Source organism: Xyrauchen texanus, chromosome 33, assembly GCF_025860055.1.
Source record: "Xyrauchen texanus isolate HMW12.3.18 chromosome 33, RBS_HiC_50CHRs, whole genome shotgun sequence".
In the NCBI taxonomy this organism is placed as follows: Eukaryota; Metazoa; Chordata; class Actinopteri; order Cypriniformes; family Catostomidae; genus Xyrauchen; species Xyrauchen texanus.
Genome location: NC_068308.1, coordinates 28182796 through 28205727, shown reverse-complemented (window position 1 = coordinate 28205727; position 22932 = coordinate 28182796). Strand labels below are relative to the sequence as shown.

The 22932-nt window shown below is 37.8% G+C and overlaps 1 protein-coding gene across 2 annotated transcripts in view; it reads left to right on the top strand.

The window, feature by feature from the left end:
* LOC127626875 (vesicle transport through interaction with t-SNAREs homolog 1A-like) overlaps nt 1-22932 on the top strand; it is a 159548-nt gene that overhangs the window by 80965 nt on the left and 55651 nt on the right. Inside the window, exons 6-7 of one of the 2 annotated variants that reach the window (XM_052102973.1) lie at nt 17594-17664; nt 21268-21329. In XM_052102973.1, the coding sequence (XP_051958933.1) occupies nt 17594-17664; nt 21268-21329 (133 nt within the window). Of the gene's footprint in view, nt 1-17593; nt 17665-21267; nt 21341-22932 lie in introns of both variants that reach the window. The other variant, XM_052102974.1, reaches the window with a different exon arrangement.

Below are 22932 nucleotides of genomic sequence, written 5' to 3'. Positions count from 1 at the left end.
TTTATATTCTGAAAATTTTTGGAAAGATGTTTTTTTTGTTTAATCAGCTTAATTATCAACATCAATTTAAACAACAGAACAACCCATTGTACAGTCTGTAATTCTATTATGCACAGCATTGTTTTCATTCCCATCAAAATACAATTTTATTTTAGAATATTTCTATTAAAAATTATTCACTTTCACACATTACTTGAAGGCTCTCCAGATAAACCCACGAGCGCTAATTTCAGAGGAACAAAGACATTTGAGAATCTGTATTTCTTCATTCTATCATCTCGGGTGTGACAGGCTCCTCTTTGTCACTGCATGTCATTAACACTGTGTGTATGAACCCACAACGACAAATAACATTTGCCATTACACAATCGTTAAATTGATCATTTGCATTCCCTAAAATCCGTGTTTATATTTTCGTGGGAGTTTGGCATGAACCTCCGAATTAACCGGTTCAGAAGCGGTTAATGCACTCAGTGCGGTCCACGGTATGGCTTAGTGAGACAGTCGGAGTTCATTTGAACGAGACACTCAAACAGGCAGTTTATTCTCTTATTTGTGCAGTAAAATATTATTGGAATTTAAAGTGCAAAATAATTGCAGTTATCTAAAATAACCATGGTTATTTGATCTAACCATGATTATTTGAGATAACCGTAAATATTGTGCGCTTTAATCAATAGATCAAATAACCGCGATCAGACGATTATTTAATAATCGCGACAGGCCTAGACATGATAGATATTACTATAGTATTTTAGGCAAAAATCTACTAATTTCTGTAATTCCTTTTGTTACAACTATGGCAGTTTCTAATGTTTTAAAAGTGTTTACTGTTTTTCATTACCAAATGCTATAGTTTGTTTTATAGAGATCATGTTACATCTATCCATTGTAGTGAAGATCCATTCTTGGTTTTACCAGTGGTTACGATGGTCTTGTTCCACATAGCCTACCACTGTTAAAACTATAATAAGAAAAAAAAAGAAACTATAATACATCTTCAGAAAGGCATATTAAAAATAAAATCAAGGGCTTTAAAGCCTGGACCTTTGTAAATTATGGACAACGCAATTTTTTCTTCTGTAAAATCGTATATCTTCTAATGCTGTCTGATTGTAGGAAAATATAACTGGTTTTGTGTGCCTTCAGAAATCTTTCTTAAGTAAACTTTTTTTTACTTTTTACTTTTTTGTCAGTCCCATTCACTTTCACTGTATGGAAACATCTGCTTTTGTATTCCATTGAAGAAATAATTTTTTTATACGGGAATGACAAAATTGAGTAAATAATGACAGATTAACTATAATATATACAGATTAGTTTCTCAATCAATTTGATTTGTAATATAGCTGTAGTGATGAGAATTAACTTTCTTTGCGTGTGTCCCCCACCTGGCCTTGTAAGTGTCTGTCCTGTACTTTGTGGTTTTGATATCTGCTGTCTGCGGGTAGTCCTGATGAAACCGCATCATCTTCTCTTGTCTCTCACGCTGGGGTCACATTCCATCATGCTGACTAGAGAGGGGGTGTGTGTGTGTGTGGCAACAGGCTGCTGTGAGTGGTACCAAAACTCATCACTTCCTCCTGCCCACTGAACCAAGCAACATAAAGGAAAGGTGGGCTCTGTTAGAGGACATGTATTATTCATGTAAGTGGTAAAGCTATATGTGTTTTGTTATTACCTGCACTGTGCCTCCGTGCTTTTGTGGAGTTGGCCCCACAGTACTTCCCAGACACCCGTGGGGAGCTGCTCCCAAATAAATCCTGCAACCACTAACCAACTTCAAAAAACACAAGCAAATTATTTTGTTCAACTGCAGCTGTGACAATGTGCAACTCTCTGTAATAGATTAAAAGTACAATTGCAGGAAAAAGATGAAGACTGAAGACAAAAGAACGGAGACAGAGAGATTTGAAAAGGACAGCGACGGAGTTGACAATTGAGTTATAATATCCTGTCCTTTATGAATAATTAATTTGATGCTGCAGCACTCTTAGAAGTTAGATTAAATTAGTTCTGCCATGTCTAAAAAGTTAGATATGCTTCATTAGTGGATGAGATGGCAGGGAGGTTGGTTGGCCTGCCAGAGCTGTTGTAGTTAATTCAGGAGGGCTTAGGTGATTTTTGCCCCCCTGCCACCGATTACATGCCGACTTTCATTCGCATCATGTGATATTCACCCAAATCTATGCTATTGCGTTTGATATGATACCTTAGCTGTGCTGCCTTTGACATTGCACAATGTACCGTTGGTGTTTTCCTTAACGATCTTTGCAATAAAGCCTTGATAAATCAGCATTATGCCTCTCATGAAGGCTTTTAAGGTTGTTAGCCTCCACAGATATGCAACATTGTCCATTGTTCACCAACATCCAGACAAACTTTTCTCTTCAAAGTACTGTCACTCTTAAATCAATCTTTTTACTGTAACTTTTCAGTCTTCTTGTATGTTTTCACATGCATTGTGGGAGCTCCTGTTCAGTTTTAGCTGACTGTTTGCCAGCATCGCATACCTTTTGTGATTCGATGATTATGTTTTATACAGAAAACATGTTGTCTTCACATAGGAGTCGTTGGTTTGCAATGAAGAGGTTTATGCCACTGCACACTGGAAATCAATAGAGGACTTGTCTATTGTGCATTTCATTTTGACAGACTTGAATGCATTTTGTGTTCTTCCTGTGCAGTGGTGGCCATTGTATCAAAACGTCTTTATCAATCTAAGGAGGTGCAAAAAGAGAAAATGTAATGGTCTAAAGAACAAAATGATTGAAGATTATGATTCGTTACCTTGACATTCTTGGATTCAAACCTGTTGATAAAACATGCACACTTTTATAGTTTCCTTGAGTCCATAGTGCCCTCTGTGCTGATGTTACATTGTGTATTTTCACTCCGGCTGCTGACAATAATCTCTCTTCATCAGGGTAGTTGTGACCATTGTTAAATGAGCCGCATGATGTGTCTCTTTTGTGCGCTCTTGCCATGCCTCGTCTCCTCCTTATAATAGCATTTTTATTTGCTCTTCTCTGGAGATGGGACGTGTGTTGGTATTAAGCTAAAGAAAGAGACAAACTGGTGTTGTTTGGACCAATAAAGCGGCAGTGTTGGGGCAAGCAGATACCATGTTTCTGGTTGCTATGAAAAAATATATGTGAAACTTATTGACAATAGAAATGCATGATGTACTCATAAGCTCTTCCCAGAGCCAAAGATTTTGCTGCATATTCAGGTCAGGAAAGACAAAATAGAATATTTAACAATTAACCATTGAAAAACACACATCTGTGAACTACTAATCTAAATAAAAGTTAATAGTTAATAATAACGTCCATTCATTTGTCATAAGGAAGCATTACATTATTTAATTCTTAAAGGGAACTTTCTAATGGGATAATAACCTAATCTAATAACCCTTATATCGAGCAAAACATAAATTATTGTTTTCATCTTTATTTGTTATCTAGAAAAAATGTCCAGGCTCCTCTTTTCCATTACAAAATCAGTTGCTGCCAAGCTCCAGAAAAGACAAAAAGTATCATTCAAATTGTCATGAATTTTGATTAATATTTTTATAGATTTCAAATATATATATATATATATATATATATATATATATATATATATATATATATATATATATATATATATATATATATATATATATATATATATATATTACACTCTCACCTAAAGGATTATTAGGAACACCTGTTAAATTTCTCATTAATGCAATTATCTATTCAGCCAATCACATGGCAGTTGCTTCAATACATTTAGGGGTGTGGTCCTGGTCAAGACAATCTCCTGAACTCCAAACTGAATGTCAGAATGGGAAATAAAGGTGATTTAAGCAATTTTGAGCGTGGCATGGTTGTTGGTGCCAGACGGGCCGGTCTGAGTATTTCACAATCTGCTCAGTTACTGGGATTTTCACACACAACCATTTCTAGGGTTTACAAAGAATGGTGTGAAAAGGGAAAAACATCCAGTATGCGGCAGTCCTGTGGGCGAAAATGCCTTGTTGATGCTAGAGGTCAGAGGAGAATGGGCGGACTGATTCAAGCTGATAGAAGAGCAACTTTGCCTGAAATAACCACTCGTTACAACCGAGGTATGCAGCAAAGCATTTGTGAAGCCACAACATGCACAACCTTGAGGCGGATGGGCTACAACAGCAGAAGACCCCACCGGGTACCACTCATCTCCACTACAAATAGGAAAAAGAGGCTACAATTTGCAAGAGCTTACCAAAATTGGACAGTTGAAGATTGGAAAAATGTTGCCTGGTCTGATGAGTCTCGATTTCTGTTGAGACATTCAGATGGTAGAGTCAGAATTTGGCGTAAACAGAATGAGAACATGGATCCATCATGCCTTGTTACCACTGTGCAGGCTGGTGGTGGTGGTGTAATGGTGTGGGGGATGTTTTCTTGGCACACTTTAGTCCCCTTAGTGCCAATTGGGCATTGTTTAAATGCCACGGCCTACCTGAGCATTGTTTCTGACCATGTCCATCCCTTTATGGCCACCATGTACCCATCCTCTGATGGCTACTTCCAGCAGGATAATGCACCATGTCACAAAGCTCGAATCATTTCAAATTGGTTTCTTGAACATGACAATGAGTTCACTGTACTAAAATGGCCCCCACAGTCACCAGATCTCAACCCAATAGAGCATCTTTGGGATGTGGTGGAACGGGAGCTTCGTGCCCTGGATGTGCATTCCACAAATCTCCATCAACTGCAAGATGCTATCCTATGAATGCTTTCAGCACCTTGTTGAATCAATGCCACGTAGAATTAAGGCAGTTCTGAAGGCGAAAGGGGGTCAAACACAGTATTAGTATGGTGTTCCTAATAATCCTTTAGGTGAGTGTGTGTATATATATATAAGTATGTGAATACTTTCGGATGCAATGTGTATATATATATATATATATATATATATATATATATATATATATATATATATATATACATATACATATACATATACATATACATATACATATACATATACATATACATATACATATATATATATATATACATACATACATACATACATACATACATATATATATACACATTGCATCCGGAAAGTATTCACAGCGCTTCACTTTTTCCACATTTTGTTATGTTACAGCCTTATTCCAAAATGGATTATATTCATTGTTTTCCTCAAAATTCTACAAACAGTACCCCATAATGACAACATGAAAGAAGTTTGTTTGAAATCTTTGCTGGATTGTAAGATGAACCCTGGGACGAAGGTTCATCTTCCAACAGGACAATGACCCTAAGCACACATCCAAGATAACATAGGAGTGGCTACGGGACAACTCTTTGAATGTCTTTGAGTGGCCCAGCCAGAGCCCAGACTTGAACCCGATTGAACATCTCTGGAGAGATCTGAAAATGGCTGTGCACCGACTCTCCCCATCCAACCTGATGGAGCTTGAGAAGTCCTGCAAAGAAGAATGGGAGAAACTGTCCAAAAATAGGTGTGCCAAGCTTGTCGCATCATACACAAAAGACTTGAGGCTGTAATTGGTTCCAAAGGTGCTTCATCAAAGTATTGAGCAAAGGCTGTGAATACTTATGTACATGTAATTTTTTTTCATTTTTTATTTTTAATAAATAATACATTTAAAAAATATATATATATTTTAAACAAAATGTATTCATGTTGTCATTATGGTGTATTGTTTGTAGAATTTTGAGGAAAATAAAGAGTTTAATCCATTTTGGAATAAGGCTGTAACATAACAAAATGTGGAAAACGTGAAGCGCTGTGAATACTTTACAGATGCACTGTGTGTATATATATATATATATATATATATATATATATGAGTATACAAGAACCACTGATCTTTTCAGCTGAAATATTTGTTAATGAATAATAAAATACTTAATATTACAATACTTAATACAAGTTATAATAAAGCGTCACCTAAAAATGGGAATATATGGATTATGCTCAGGATAGCTAAGAAATAAAAAAATTATTATTCTGTCACCACTTGATTTATGGACCTACAGAAGAATCCAAAGTGTAGAACAAAACTTGTCATTGCCACAAAACATCAAATTATGTAAACTGTTTGTTCCCTCTAGAGCTTTGCTCATCTAAGTTTTAAAAGCGTCTCAGTTTACAGTGGCTTCTTTCCCAAAAGTGGGTCCATTTCATCCCTAGTTTTATATTAGCCTGATTGGTAAACATGTTTAACCAGTGCATTTTCCATGTGTTATGAGACAACTGTTTGGCTCATGAGTATTAATGAACTCAAAGCTTGTGTGGGAGAATCCCTAAGTGTTGGTAACTGTCAGATTGTGTCAGCACTACGAATGCTAACAGCACATAGTAGTGTGCCGCCGCTTGCTTCCGATTCAGCTAATCTTTGATGTCTCGCTTTCACGCCCTCCATTTCTGCTTAAGCTAAATGACTGCAGACAGCCCTAATTATCCCGAGAATTTTTGTTTGTTTTGTGAGAATGCATATTTTACATATCATCGGCATGTCGCTGATGCATTTAACAGCATGTAAGAGGAGAGAGCTATTTTTTCTTGACAGATTTTTACTTGGGTTTTGGCAGAATCAGGGCTGACTTTGTGCAAGCTATGACAGTCCTCTGTGAAGACATTCTAAATAATGAATTACTCTGGGCAGAGGACCCCAAACCCTCTGAGAACTCTGTTGTCCCACAGAGTTCAGTCTGTCTCACAGGCATAAAGGGCATCATCTCTTCTCTGCCTTACGGTATGGTTTATAAGTCAGAGAAGCCATTATTGTGGTGAAGCACTATTTTAACTATATATTCTACATTTTGTTACATATTGTTCTGTGGCGCACCGACCTATACATGAAGTACACCCAATCCATACCTTGGCAAAACCAGCATCTTGATAGAAATTTTCTGTAACGCTATTTAAAAGCCATCAAAGTCTTTCTGTGTTCTGAGAAGAAGCAAATAATTTGTTGTGTTTTTTCTTCCACACTATTAGTACTCTCTAGTACCACATAATTTGGCAAATGCTGATGTTATGACCTATGATTTCATAACGTTCACCATGGAATTTAGCAGCTACCCATGATTTTATTAAGTTTTAGAAAGATTTCTTTTTTGAACTTCTTTTTGCTGGATTGCAAATAATCAATACAGGTCTAAACTAGGTCTAAAAAAAATGTGTGATCGGATCACAAAAAGCACAAATGAATGTGGTAAAAAATGTATGTGGCCACATCGTATTTGAGGTGTAAATACTAATCCATCCTGTATGTGTCCCGGCAGCAGTGAAGCTCCACCCTTCACCTGTCAATCAACCGTTGTGCATAAGCAAGAGTTTAAACTTTTCAAAAGCATACACAATCACGAGAGCCTCACATATCTTTTTTTAGTGTGTCTGATATCAACACAGATGACAAGCATGAACACCTGAAGCTCCTTTAATACAGGTAATACAAAAATAATGGGCAATTCTGCTTGGCATGTTGCGTTTGTGCTTAGTTATTAAATTTTAAACTCATCTGGGAGAAATAATGCTTGTTTTTTTTGCACTTTTCTGACTCATCATGCAGTAACACGCTGACATAGTGATTGACCTATGAAAACATGAAACCCATGAAACATTGACCCTCCCCTCCAAATCCGAACACAAGTGGTCACAGGAGACGCATATAAGGACCAGGTGTAAACGGCAATGTTTCTCACCTGAACGCGTGTTATCAGATCCCCCGAGACGCATCTAATTGTCATGGTGGAAATGGGGTAAATGGTACATAGAAATCGCTTCATATCCAAGTAATCCTGCTGAACCAAAGCACACCTGACCAACTGTAGGTGGAATGAGCATTGTTACTTTACTCTAGACCTACTTTGTTCTGTATATACCAAAGTGTTTTCATGAGTCTGAAGTATCAGATAGCAGCCCAAGTGTTATTCAGGACTTACCGGTCCCATTGTTTTCTTGAGAGGATTACTTGAGGAAGGAGGAAACTTTAAAACACAACTCAATTGATCAATGGATTAATTTAAAGAAAGTGATTGAAATCTAAATCAGTTTGTGCTTAAATATGCTAAAGACTTCTTGAGCACTACTCGGGGCAGCTGTCAAAACATGCAAATGAGGGTGACAGCCCACTGTTTTGACAAATATAATAAAGGTGTTTCAATTTGGAGTCTTGTGATACAGAGGACTGCAGGGCTCCCCAAGTGCTCTGCTAATTGTGAAGATTGGTTTTAAGATCTGAATGCTTGTTGGGTTTTTGTTGTTGACTGTTTTTTTTTTTTCTTATTGGATAATGAACTGTTAGGAAGTGTTAGATCTTGGCATTGTTTCCACTGAGGTTTTTGTCAGAGATAGGCAGGGATGAACACCCTGAGGTGTTGTGTTTTACAGATAATTAAAAGGAAAAATTTGTGTTTGGCTGTTTGATCTGGCTGTCAACTTTCTGATTAGAGGCGTTACAGGCTTTAATCAACAGTAATTGGATCGTTAATGTTTTTAAACTGTTAAAAGAATGCAACAGAACGTCAGGTTTTTCTTTCAGTCCGACACATTGGAGCTTGTAAGTCTGGCAGAGTGTAAAGTTCACTGGTGTTCAGTAAATGATGTGCAGCATGTGATTAGAAGAAAGTGTGGTGATTATAAGAGTAGGCCTCCCTCTTCAACAGTCATGCCAAGTTGCATTTCTCTGTTTTATCTATTTCATCTTTCTCTCTTTTGCTCTGATACACTCTCTTTGCTTCTTCTTTCTCTTCTCCTCTCCCAATTTCAGAGAATATTTTGCATTCTTTTGCTCAGATCTGTTTGTGTATTTGTGTGTGACTTTCAGCAGAGAGTATTCTGTATTCATAATCCATTGTTATATAGGATAATATGGGGATTATTTTCTTATTTAAAAAATTACTAGCACACATAATTACAAAATACATTCATAATATGAAACACTCTTTTGAAGATGTAAACAGTTAAGTTTTTCCTGAATGCATCACTTCATTATTATACATTTATATATACATTTATATATAAAGTGCCGCTAAATAGTCTTGATAAAGGACATACCTAAAAAGAAAGCTATTGTGGAAAATGTAACCATTCAACCCATTTTCTCTCTCTTCCACTTTCTTGATCTGTGTTTTGTTCCTTTACACTCCTCCTCTTTGTTTCTTCCTTTTTCTTTGTCTCTCTCACTCCCTTTCAATTTTCAAAGAAAATCTTCCATTCTTCATCTTAGATGTGTTTGTGTCTATAAATTATGGCACGGAGGCATGTATTTTGTATACATATTTTGTATTTGTGTTTCATAAGGCCCCCTTTTCATCTGAATCGGTGACATGGTCAGCCAAAGAATGCGGATTGTACTACTGAAGTATTCAGATGCGATCCCATCACATGCAGTCATTTTTATTATGACATATGAAGATAAATGCACTTACTTTCTTTGAGCGGCAACGACTATAGACAACAAATAATCTTTTGGACAGGGGAGCAAAAGGTGTGGCTATTTCTACTCTAAAAGGGATGGAAAAATGCAGAAAACCAAAGTGGCGGCACATGCATCAATATTAATAAAGTCAACTGACAGTGTACCACTTTTTATTAATTTCACTCTGTCATGTTTGCAGCACATTTCTGCTTAGCCAGGGCCTAATCTGCACGAAGAAATCATTTCCTGCTCTAAAAGAATGAAATGAATGAGTGAAAGAGGTCCATTTGATGGGTGCAGATTGAGCAGTTCAGATGCGGTAGATGTATGGCTCTCCAGTGGCCCATGGAAACTCTGCTTGTTTAATTGAGGAACCTGAAAGCGGTGGGCAGCTGGCACTTTTTGTATGTGAGGCAATCAAGAGCTGCCCCAGACTCTATTAGTTTTCATTTGGATGCTTCAGTAATGCCAGTTGATTAAATTGAAGCAATTTGCTGAGGGAAAACTAACCACCCTACACCTTCCCCTCCCACCCGGTGTCAGCAGTGTTTAGGTCTACTGTAAGTGCTGGTTGGGCTATGATAGGTAAGACTCCGCTAATTTAAGCAACAGCATTTAACTGAAACCTTTTTCTTTCAATTGGATGAAATCTTTTTATGGGTGATTCTTCAATTTGAAATCTTGAAAATTAAACTTCTTCAAACTATGTTTCAGCAATCGTAAAACATTTTTATTTAAAAGTACAGTTTCAGTTCGAATTCTAAAAGGTGACTGGATGAGCCGCATTCAATGCCATTGCTATGTGCCTATATTAATGTGCCATTTTTCTATGAACAGTTTAACTAATGATATATATTTCTTGACTGAAGAATTGTTTATTCTAAATTTGTGTTTTTAATTATTGTAACTTTACTAAAATTGGTGTCGTATCATTGGGGACAGTTGTATGTGCTCACACTGGTATGTGTCCGATGACCACTTTGGCACCATGCTGTAAAACCAATTCTCCAGCATGTCTCATCCTTTGGTCCACCCGGTGCAACTAAAAGAGACTTCTCTTTCAACGCTCAATCACAGAGGAATGGAAGTGGGAGGGAAATCCATGTTCATTTTCTCCATCTTCCCCCTAGCTTAAACAAATAGTTCTATTAGCGTTCGCTCTCCCTCCGGCATGGTCATTCATATCCATTAAACCTGTGTCTTATCAACCAGAAGAAGCCTTCACATCTCCACACACAACAATCGACAGTAATCAGGTCTTTAGAAGAGTGTGAGATCTGTGTGTGTGTGTGTGTGTGTGTGTGTGTGCTAGGAAAAGAGATAGAGAGAAGAGAATGATTAATAGGGAAAGTTGAGTGGACAACTAATAAAGATTTGTCTTAATCAGAAGTGATTTGTCGGAGCAGAATCGTGGCAGGGTCAGGGCTGAGCCAATGAATAAAACAGAGCCCAGCGGAATGAAAAAAGGCTAGTGAAATGGGGCCTGATTACCCAACGCTCGCTCTCGCACAGACAGGCCGAGGTCCATACCTTAAGACATTACATTCTCTCCATTTCCATATCATTCACTATCTGCTGTGTCTGTCTGGGCTGTTAAAGGAAAAATGTAAATTCTGTTCAGCCCAAAATTTAAATTCTGTCATTATATATGGCTTGGTTCTACAGTATAACTATTTACAGTCAACAGTCACGGGCACCTCGTGGGGATTTGCTGTATCTTAATATTTCATCATTGACCATATTCATCCATATTTGTCTCCTCAATTCAATGCACATTTAGCATTTTTGATTAGATAATCACGTATTATAAATTTAATTGAGGGCATGCTAAGAAAAGTGCGATTATATGCCCCGTCAACACATACATCACCATCTACAAGTTCATATCTTGGCAATAATAATAAAAAAACCTCATCATTTGAAATATGCATACAAAATCCCTCATCTCGTGAATATAAAGGCTATAAAAATCTTAATTTGGTAAATGCTAATCATTCTTAATCTTTTTCACCACTGTAGTTATCGGTATTGGCAAAATTCACTGTCGGTCGATCTCTAATATGGACTTTTAAATACTTTTATAATGGTTTTTTGTCCTTTTTGGAGCTTGACAGCCTTTAGTATGAAAAAGACTGCCATTGTATGGAAAAAGATATACGTAAAATTTTTTTGACATTTATTTTTCTGTATTCCATAGCAAAAATAACTGCAGACGGGTTTGGAAGGACATTATTGATAATGACAGAATAAAAATTTTTGGGGGAATTTTTCCTTTAAACCGTCACCCATGACCTTATTACGGTTTCGACCTAGACCAGGCCCAGATTTGCTTTGGTTTCTTGCTGATTTCAGCTTCATTCGTAAAAAGATGTTTGTTCATTCATTCTACAAAAGAAATGACACTCAGATTTAACGGGATCAGCAGCTGAATAGTGTAAAATAACAAGAATAATAAAAGTGCCATCAGCACTTGGCTCCCAGATGGGAATAACTGTCTAAAATAAAGAGAAAAGGAACTATCCTTCTGCATTGGTCTTTGTGTGTGTGTCTTTGTGTGTGCGTCTTTGTGTGGGACATTCTGTGTTGGACCTGCCTTTACTCTTCCCCTGGGCACTTTTGCTCTCATTTGGCTGTGTCTGTGGATTGTGTCCAGATAGAAGTGTGTGAGGTAACCTTCAAAAAGTAGCTGCAACTCTGTAATAAATAGCAGTCTGGAGCCTAGGAGTGAGCCTGTGTCAGGGCATGTACCCTTTCAGCTCTGGGGACAGAAAGAGGGCTTCAGACAACTCACACTCAAACAGCTGCTGTAAAATTGATGATGTGCCCAATTATACGTATCTGCTAAGAAGAGGTGGATGGACGGAGAGAAGGATGAGGGACAGAGAGGTTGAAACCATTCCTTCCCCGGTGTGTTTTGCCTCCATCTTGCTGCCTATGGCTGGCGAGAAGAGCGGATGACAACGAGTGACATTCGGACCTCCGAGATGTCCTGAGTGATTTGATGTTCCTGCAGGCCAAGCTCAAAGGCAGACAGGCACGGACAGTCACACAGAAAGAAAAGACAGACAGACAGGGGGATGAAAGAAACTTTGACTGCACTAACACAATGTTTCAGGAGTTTGAGATGATCAGGATGTGAAGCAGAAAAGGTAGTAGAAGAGAAAAGACAAAAAAAGAGAGCAAGATGAGAGGAATTTTAACATTAGAATAAATACCAGCAACCAGAATTACAGATAAGTCCAAACAATATGTAGTTAAACTCAATCACTCAATCTGAATCTGAAATTTCTCAATCAATCTCAATTGATACTGTGCCAAATGCACAAACCAATCAGCTTACAAGTGGGATGGACAATATATTGGCAGCCGGTATATTATTGGCCGATAACCAGAAAAATCGAAATATTATAATCTTAATAAAAAGATATTGGAATTACCACCTATATTTTCGCTGATAATTTGTTAGTTTATTTTCTTGCAGCTGAGAAGCTCATGTTGCTCTGTGAAGATTATTTCAACATCTCTGCACTTTGTTACGTTGTTTTGGGGCTGGTTTTAGTCATCTGCTATAAGTAACAACATGCCATTTCCTATATTCTGTTTGTTTCATGAGGCAGTAAAAGAAAATTGATGTCACTTAAGGGCAATCGTTTTCATGTATTACTTCATTATACATAAGTAGAATCTGGGAAAAAACACATAGTTCCTCACTGAACAGCATTATGGTTAAGTCCAAATATAAACTAAAACGGAACATTTTTCGTTTTGAGTGACTTGAGATGGCTAAAAACACTAGTTTGTGAGTGAAATGACTGTGCTTGTTGTATTTTCCAAGTTGAGACTTTAATTTTATTTACATTACGACTCATGACTTTTCAATCTGTATGATCTTACCTATTGCCATTATGGTTGTTGAGCTCACATTTAATAAGTCATACAGTGGAACTGTCACAGATGAAGGCTGTAACAACAGTGGCGGTTCTAGAGGGGGGCCACTCCCACTCACAGATACCCCCCAGGTTGGACAAACCCCACCTCGCAGTCTCAACGGATTTCTTATCTGTAAGTGGTGGTCAGCAAGCAGTTAAAGAGGCTGCATTAAAAACAGCCCATCGGTAATGATTGTGCTGTTATAGATTTTAGTAATATCCTTGTTAAATGGACCTTGGGGATCTGGATCTTTAACTAGAGCAGGCTTGTGGAAAACCTTGGCATCAGGGTCATTTAAATTGTTAATAGGGCCTTAAACGGGAGAAGAATATTTTATATCATTATGAGCATGAAGCCGTGATCGTAAGCAGGGCTTCATGTAGTTATTTATTTATTTAGTTTTTTTCTCTCGAATGCCTGTTTTTTCACGGCTATACCCTCAATTTACAGAATGTCAGCATCCTCATTAATTTGTGTGATAATTAATTAGCACCTCATTAAGTTGACGAGTATCTTAAGTGAAACATGCAAAAGATTTTGCCATAATTCATACTACGCTTCAAATATATATATATATACACACACACACACACACACACACACACACACACACATATTTGCATATTTTGACCACACATGTAAAAGTTATGTGTTTTGGTGTCAATATTTCAGGTTGATTGTGTTGATTTGTTATGCCTATGCTGGTGTTTATATGTATGCAACATTTACTGTATGTAATTCTGTCATTAACATGTCTACAACATGAAGTTAGTGATTTGTTTTTTGCTCTTCTAATGAGTACTGTTCCGTTGTTGAAGAGGAGCAAAGAAAAAACATGTCTTTTTCCCTTTCTAAGAGTGTGTTTGTTTTTCTCCAGCCAAACTGAGCATCTGGCTGCCGCATAAACCTCTGCTACACTCCTGTCCAAGTCTCATTGCTCTCAAATATTCGGAAATAGACAGATACTGTAGATCAGATTATTAGTGCAAATATTGACAGTGGCAAAAAGATATATTAAAGTTACAAAAGAGACTAAGAGAGCTGTGGAATTGTGGATTGGTAAAGTTCTTCTCAGATTAGGTGTACACACAACTGATCATCCAATAATGTGTTTTGGGAGCTTGTGCTTAATTGCAACATCAATTTGTGGTCCCACAACTGAGAGAAATATTTATCTTTGGGCTCATGCACAGGGGAAATGGAAACTCTAATACATAATGTATTTTACTGTGTGTTGGCTACAAGAACACTACATTACACAGAGTTTGGTTTAACAGCTTTTATTCTGTGTTTTCACTGGCATGGGAAGTGCGGTTTTATGCAGTCAGTCAGCCAGCCCCCCTCTTACTTCATTTTGTGGAAATTCTTTTATGTACCTAAATTTCTTTTGAATTAATTTGCATTCACTAAGCTTTCATTAGCTCGAGTCTTAACATGCGTGAACGGCAACAATTGTAGTTGACAGAGACAGCTAAGTGTGTGACCCTCAAATAGGAGAACTTGACTCTGAATATCTTGGTACCAAGAAAGCGATTACAATCCATCTCAAAGGATTCCGAAAAATATGACATTTGGAGATTTCAATTTTACTTCTCAAAAATGTGTTAGAACAGCAACCCCTTTGCTCAGCGGTATAGGTTTCTTTTCTTTTTTCATACTTCTCGAAAGCGTGTATATTTATATCTCGTTGCTGGTTTGGCGTAGAACAGCGAGTGCTGACAGGATTGTTTCATTTGCACTCGGACCCCTTCATGCCAGTGGTCTCATTTATCATCTGAAGTGATATATGAGTGAGTGTGTCCTCTCTTTATCTGTGCGTGTATATATTCCGAAGTGCGCTGCATTGTTGCCATTGTGAACGTGTCACATTCATTTGTTTAAAGGCCCGTTTCGCCCCGGACAGAGACGGATAGTGGTGCTTAATTTTCTTTACACAAGATTTCCACTCACGGGCAACGGCTGGGTCTCTCAGGCTGCGGTTATGATAGTTATTAATATCTCTATTCAGTCTTTAATCTGGCCTATCTGTCACATAGCAGTGTGACTGCTCCATCTAATCTCAGTATCCTTCAATCTGTCTCCACTCTGATTGGAAATTAATGAAGGCAAGAGACGCATGTTTTTAGCCACTGGCCCGTGCGTCTTGTCTCTTGTCTCAGTTGGTTTGTTCAAAACCTAGTAAGGTGGCTGCTACCCTGTAAGGTATGCATATGAGCAACTCTGTCACATACAAATAGCACTACATGGGGAAACACAACTCAAACTTGATTCCATTAGAGTTTGGTGTTATCATGTTGCTAAGCTAAAGGTCGGCCTGCCAGGCAGAAAACAGGACACCTTTCTGAAATCAGTGCAATTGCCTACTAAACATAAAAATGCATAGCACAAGCAAATATAGTGTCATGTATTCAATTTAAGCCTGTGCTGGTGTTTATACACTCCCTGAGCACTTTATTTGGAGCACTTTGGTCCTAATAAAGTGCCCAACATTGTCTTCTGCTGTTGTAGTCCATCCGCCTCAAGATTCGATGTGTTGTGCATTCTGAGATACTATTCTGCTCTCTACAGTTGTACAGAGCGATTATCTGAGTTACCGTAGCCTTTCTGTCAACTCGAACCAGTCTGTCCATTCTCCGTTGACCTCTCTCATCAACAAGGATTTACCATCTACAGAATTGCCACTCAATGGATGTTTTTTGTTTTTGGCACCATTCTGAGTAAACCCTAGAGACTGTTTTGCATGAAAATCCCAGGAGATCAGCAGTTACAGAAATACTCAAACCAACTCGTCTGGCACCAACAATCATGCCACGGTTGAAATAACTGAGATCATATATTTTTCCCATTCTGATGGTTGATATGACCATTAACTGAAGCTCCTGACCCCTTATCTGCATAATTTTATTCAATTCACTGCTGCCACATGTAGGTGTACATGTGTTCTTAAGAAAGTGTTCAGCAAGTGTATACAAACAAAATAGAATGCATCTGTATTGCAGTTGTTAACGTGTTTAAGCCAAAATGAGATTTCAGCTCTTTTAGTGACTTATTTTTCTTTGTAGATTAGGAGGCAAGGAAAGTATCATTTTAATTGATTTAAAGGAATATTCGGGGTTCAATACAAGTAAAGCTCAGTTGACAGTATGTGTAACATGATGTTGATAGAAAATATGTTTTGTGGTTACAGCAAAGTACTTACATGTTGCAATATTGGATTTAACTCTACACTGAAAAGGTAATTTTATTATAAGCAAGCAATAATATTTATAAGCGATTTTAACATGTAATATGTTTACATCTTGTGGCAATACTTATGTACTTTAACATTTACAGTATGGCCCAATTTACTCCCATTGTAAGTACATTACGGTAACTGTTTTTTGCTTATCTAATGAATTATAAATGTATTAATAATCAAGATTTATAATGCCACCTTGAATGAATCTTTTTTCCCATTGGTCTTTGCAGTACATTCTTGGATTACTGTACCTTTTCCGCAAAGGACATATAATTTGGCCTATCAAGCACCAATGATGCATTAAAATGCTGCCTACATAGATGGCTCACTTGGTTTTGTGACTGAGCTAGAGTCTTTCATTCTGCTCTGTTATTGTGAGACAGCGTGCAGATGTAGCCCATTTCTCTCTGTTCCTCGAGTATCACGCTGCACACTGACTCTTTGAGAACTGCACCTGTGTAGTGTAATCCAGTCATGAGTGCGTTGTTTACTCATGATTGTTTGGTACATTTGAAAGCATCGCTTTGATCCATGCAAAGATTTTTCACGTCCTTTTTTATTTTTTTAACCCACCTCCTCCTCTCCAAACTGCTAATGTGGTTTCTACTTATAGTGGAGAGGTATATTTTTCCAATTTTGCAGCAATTTTGGACCCTTGGGATGTGCAGATGATGGTGACCATGTATGAGCTTGTCAGATGCCATGTTAAGGATGTTTTTCTAAGTGTGGGTGCAAGTGGGTCTACATCCGTGACAGATGTGTTTGTAAGCAAGCAGCTGCATATTGCATGTGCTTATCGGGCACAGCCTGATGGGGCATGCTTAGATATGCAAAACATTTCATATAGCATGTTGTTGAGCAATGGTTTTGGTTGGGGGTCCCTAGACATCAGAGATGAGGGTTGTAACAAGACTTTTAGCCTGAACAGGGTTTTGCTGTTTTACAGTATTCGATTTACCCTGTTCTTCCTCTTATTTCCTCTACAGAGCAAGTAGGACAGGAGATCCTCGCCAACCTGCACAGCGACCGTGAGAAAATCCAGATGTCCCGTGATCGAGTGAGTTTACACCGATAAACAGACCCAGATTTCATGCTACACAAAACAAAACAAAAAAAACACATGCACACTTTTCCACTAAGCAATTACTCAGATTTACAGATACTTGTCCCGGTTAAATCTTAGCTCATTAGTATGATACAAAATGCCCTAAATCACACACTTGACAAGAGAACAGGAGCACAAACAAGTGTGCAGTACCTAAATACAGTGCAGATACAGTGATCTCATACTCCCTGTATCCTTCTGCAGATTAGCATAGCTGTACTGCTGGAATGATTGATTGAATGTACAGATCACATAAAAGAACGTTTGACACAGAACACAGTACCAATAAGTAGCCTTTGTAGTTATCCCGTCACATGCAGTGAAGTCACGCATGATGTAAGACTGTATATGCCCATGCATAGCTGGAAAACACAAACACCTCCGGACTGAACAAGGGTTTGTTCTTGAATCGTCCGGATGCCATAACTCTGTAAGTCTTTCCGCATCTACATATGTGACTGTGCAGGAGGAATATCACAGAGAGGTTTGTAGACTCTAGTATAGACTGAGTTACACTAGATGCATGAAAAATATACATACTGAATGCTTGTCCTGTAACATATATATATGCAATGGCCTCAAAGTATTTGCATGATAAATGTAATTGCATTATAAAAACTAATTATCAAACCAAGTGGCATCAGATTTTTTTCAGAACACTTTTCTTAGCCATTTTTGCTTTAATCATTTATTTAAAGGTGCAATTTTAATAGTTTTTTTTATTATTATTCCACAATATTTTGACTTGAAGACATTATTATATTACAGGTTTTTCTGTTAAAGCATAATTTTCTGTGAAGCTGCTTTGAAATGTGTGTTGTGAAAAGTGCTATACAAATAAAAATGACTTTACTTTGAAATAATTGTCACTTATTGTCATTTGATGCGATTACATTAATCTGATGCAATGACATTTTAAGTGTGGCTTGAGTTGTTAAATACTTTGTGGGGCCATTGTATATGCAGTACATACTTAAATACAGACTCTATTTGATTCTGTTGTAGCCAACATCTCAATTTGTTTCCTTTCTGATTCTTAGTCATTTTTATATCATATTGATTCATCTGTGACTATTTAAGTTATATTGCCAATTTTGCTAAGATTTCATTGACATTGTCTGTGAACTAATGTTGTGAGCTGTACTGGAGATGCTCTGTATGTTTGATTTAATAAATGTTAAGATCAGTGTCTTACGAAAATCTTCACACATTCACTAAAAAAAGCATAGATTAAAAGACAGATGTTGAGATTTTTAGAATCATTATCGAATCATTCATATGAAGATTGCTATATCGGAAAAAATTATATTTTTACCCAGTCACATGTATAACCAGGCTTCCAGCCAAAAGGCTATATAGACGTAGGTATGCCATGTTGAGCTGAGCTTAAAAGGCAATGATATAATGGACTGTTTGTGTAATCTTAGAGGAGAGCTTTTTTGAGTCTTACTATTTGCAAGTATCAACTGTCTCTCCGTCCATCATCATTCCTTTTTTTTTTTACCCTAACCCCCCCATACTTCCACCTATATTTTGTTTGCTTTCCTCGGCTGCTTTGTTTTCATCTTTACAGTACATGACTCGTTTGTTCCTGTTCTGTTCGTCTCTGTGTCCCCTGTCATTGTTTTTCCATACCTATCGCTCCCTCTCTTTCTTACAATGCACCCCCCCCACACACACACACATGGACACACACAAACTTTCTAGAAGACAGGTATGGAGAGCTCAGTCAGGGGCCTCTCTGATGGCTCCTTATGAAGGATGCTTAAAGATCACAACATGGCAGTTGGGCAGGCAGCTCATTTCAAAGGAAATAAAACATTTTCTTTCAAAGGTCTGCTGTCTATGGAGAATAGCTCTCCTTCTCTGGAGCCCCGACTGGCCCTTACACTTTAAAGACACTTTGCCGGGCAGGAAAAATGGAGAAGAAAAGATAAGACATTAGATGGAAAGGGATATAAACTGCTTGTCGTGTGAAGGAAATGGCAGATAAAAGAGTTTTGGAGTGTCTCTTAACAATCACTCTTTCTCACAAACACACAGACTTATAGAGGCCTCCTAGTGGTGTTTGCTAAGGTAAGTATTACGGTTACTAGTATCACTATTACTATACATGAATGAAACCTCAAATCATGTGTCTAGTTGAGGAGAGGTGTGCTAATACTATTATAATAAATCAGGCCTATGATTTTCATTTAATGGAGGAAAAAAGTATTGAACAAAGTAGTTCCTAGCCAAATCTAGGAACCATAATATCATAGAGGCATGAGGATGGGCTCTTTTTATTTGGGCCACTGAGAAACCACCAAGCAACCACCCAGAACACCCTAGCAACATAGCCATCCACAACACCCTAGTGATGCTGAGTTTTGAACTGGGGAACCATCAGTCAGATTTTTGTCAGAAAATAAAAAATCTAATTTTTAAATGTAATTTTGCATGGGTTATATTCCTGTTTTTAGTTATCATGTGATTGTTGTGTGTGGTATATTTCTATTTGTATTTAGGTTTAGGCCTTCGTGACTGAGACTCTTTTAACTCGATTAATACAGAGAAACTTTCTGTTTCTTACCAAGACCATTTAGAAAGTTGTAATCTGACTCTGCTCTAGATCTGGTGTACTGGTATTTTCTTTTGTTGTTGCTCTTATTTTTGGTTCCTAATTCACGGAGAGCACCACCATGTGTTTTCGTACTGGCACAACTCTGACACGCTTACACTGAGAGCAAAATATGGAGAGAGGGAATTTGGGGAAAGCCAAGGGAGCTCTCATAGGACTGTCCCATCGCTGAGAGAGATATCAGGCAAACCCACCTAAAACAACATCTGTCCCTGAGTCGTCCCACTAACACACACACACACACACACACACACATGTCCCTGCTGACAGTGAGGAGAGAGTCAAATGCTTTCTCAAGAAGGCTAGCCAGAATCACAGATTTGACTGCTGCCAGAACTCTGGCTTCACTTCCATAGCAATGTCAGCATTCCTAAACACACACACTTCTCCAGATGTATGGGTTTTACTTGTGCATCCCCTTACATAGCCATATACTATAACAAATCTAAAAAATATACGCATGGATGAAAAACAATACATTTTTAAGCAATAGAACTTCGTCAAAAAGATGCCAAATTGAATTTGATGTAAATGAAAAGGATGCTGCTAGGTACAGAAGTAAAGTTTATTCAACATTTCAGACTGTCTTTTCACAACCCATGTTTTTCTGAGGTGTTGTGCATGGGAAATTTGTGGAAAGGCGTAATTTCACAGTTAAGTCATCAATTCCCATATGCACAACAGTGTGACATATCGAACGAACTGTACTCCCATCTATCACTGTCTCGTTTCCATTTGCGTCAAATCATATACTCTGACTTAGGCCTATATATATGCAACGGAAAATCTATAATCAAACCTAAATATTTTCCCTGATAGCACAAATTTTATTTGGTCTCTCACATACCCATGATTTTATTATTATTAGTGCTCATAACATTTACATTCTCTATTCCTTCTCTCTCTCTCTCTCTCTCTCTATCTCTCCTTCACAGCTGAGAGAGACTGATGCTAACCTGGGCAAGAGCTCTCGCATCCTGACTGGCATGCTGAGAAGGTAAGCGGAAGGTAGGGACCTTTTCTACTACCCTCTCCATGGATGTGTTTCACAACGGCCGCATACCATCCTCTGCATGAACACATATATGCACGCATTTAGTTATGCGCTACTTTTGCACAGCATTAACCAATGTCTGCTGTATTATTAAATGGTGATTCTGTAAAATCCAATTAGACCAAGAACACAATTTTTTCTCAATATATTTATGAAGGTGACCATAACACAAATTGGAATGTTAGTCATTGTCCCCATTGTCAGGAATGTCCCCACAGAATCTGTTTCAGGCCTGAAAATTGTGATTTGGAACTTTTTTAAGCGACGGATCAGAATCTGCCGTTGCTGGTTCAAACTAATTGATGTGTCCAAGCCTCTCAAAAACATAAATTCAAAACCACTACTAGGGCTGTTTCTAACATGTTATTGGAGAAAGTGTGTGTGTGTGTGTGTGTGTGTGTGTGTGTGTGTGTGTGTGTGTGTGTGTGAGTGATAGAGAGAGACTGTGCAATCACCTGTTGATTATGCTGTAGTCTGTTAGTTTGCTTTCTGAAGATAATGTCATTTTGGTGAAATGCATCCTATTTTCTCAGTGGAGAAATAGCCGTCTGAGCAGGGGTTTTCCTCTATATTTCATGGTAGCTGGTGCACAAGAGTCTTTCACTGTGGAATATATACATGTATAACAGTTACTTCCGGTCCTCGAAACTGATTGGACAAGAGACATTCCATGAGTGGTGATGGTCTCTAAAATATTTAATTGTGCGCTCTTTGTGAGTGCAATCTCTAAACCTTATCTAGTAAGCATAATCAGTTGGCAAAGTCATGCAAATTATCTTATGGTAAAATGTGTAAAACAGAGCTGAGAGTACACTCTTGGTAGCTGTACATGGTCAAATAATACAAACATATTTTAGTTTAACTATTTCTTTAGACAGCATTTATTCAGACCTCTTTTCAAAATGCAATTATAATGAGCAAAAGCAAATAAACAGACATTCAAAAGGGGCAGGGCTTTGTGGAATTTTATCAATGCATTCTTTTGACTTTTATGGAAATCTGCAAAGCGTTATTTGGAGTTTAGCAGGTGTAGATTCTGTGTGGGCCTTGTCACTGTGCAGTTCAACTTTATTTCCACTCATGTGCTCTAAAGCAGCTCTAGCCTTCCACTATTCTATATCTCTATGTAGTATCGGCTTTAAACAGTAGAACTCATCATTCATATCAGCAAGCTTATGAGATATTGGCTTTTTTCCCTGTGTGGTAGATGTGAGATAACCGAAGAATGCACACAGCCCCCCCTTTCTATTCCACTTACTCTTGTTTTTTTCTACAAGCCTCATATCTCTCTCTGCCCCACACACACACACACACACACACACTCAATTCAGTTTAGGTCTGTCACATCTCCATTTTATAAAGTGCCTTTGCGCCCTTTCCTGAACCTTGACGACAAGGTTTTGTTTCTTTTTTTCTTTTTTGATTAAGAGTAATATGTAAATGACACCAGCAAAATTTAAAACCCAAGGGCCAGAAAGGAAGTGCCAATTGAAATAGATGCTTCAGTGGCTGTAGACAATCAGGACGCGTGCAGCAAGCACGAGAG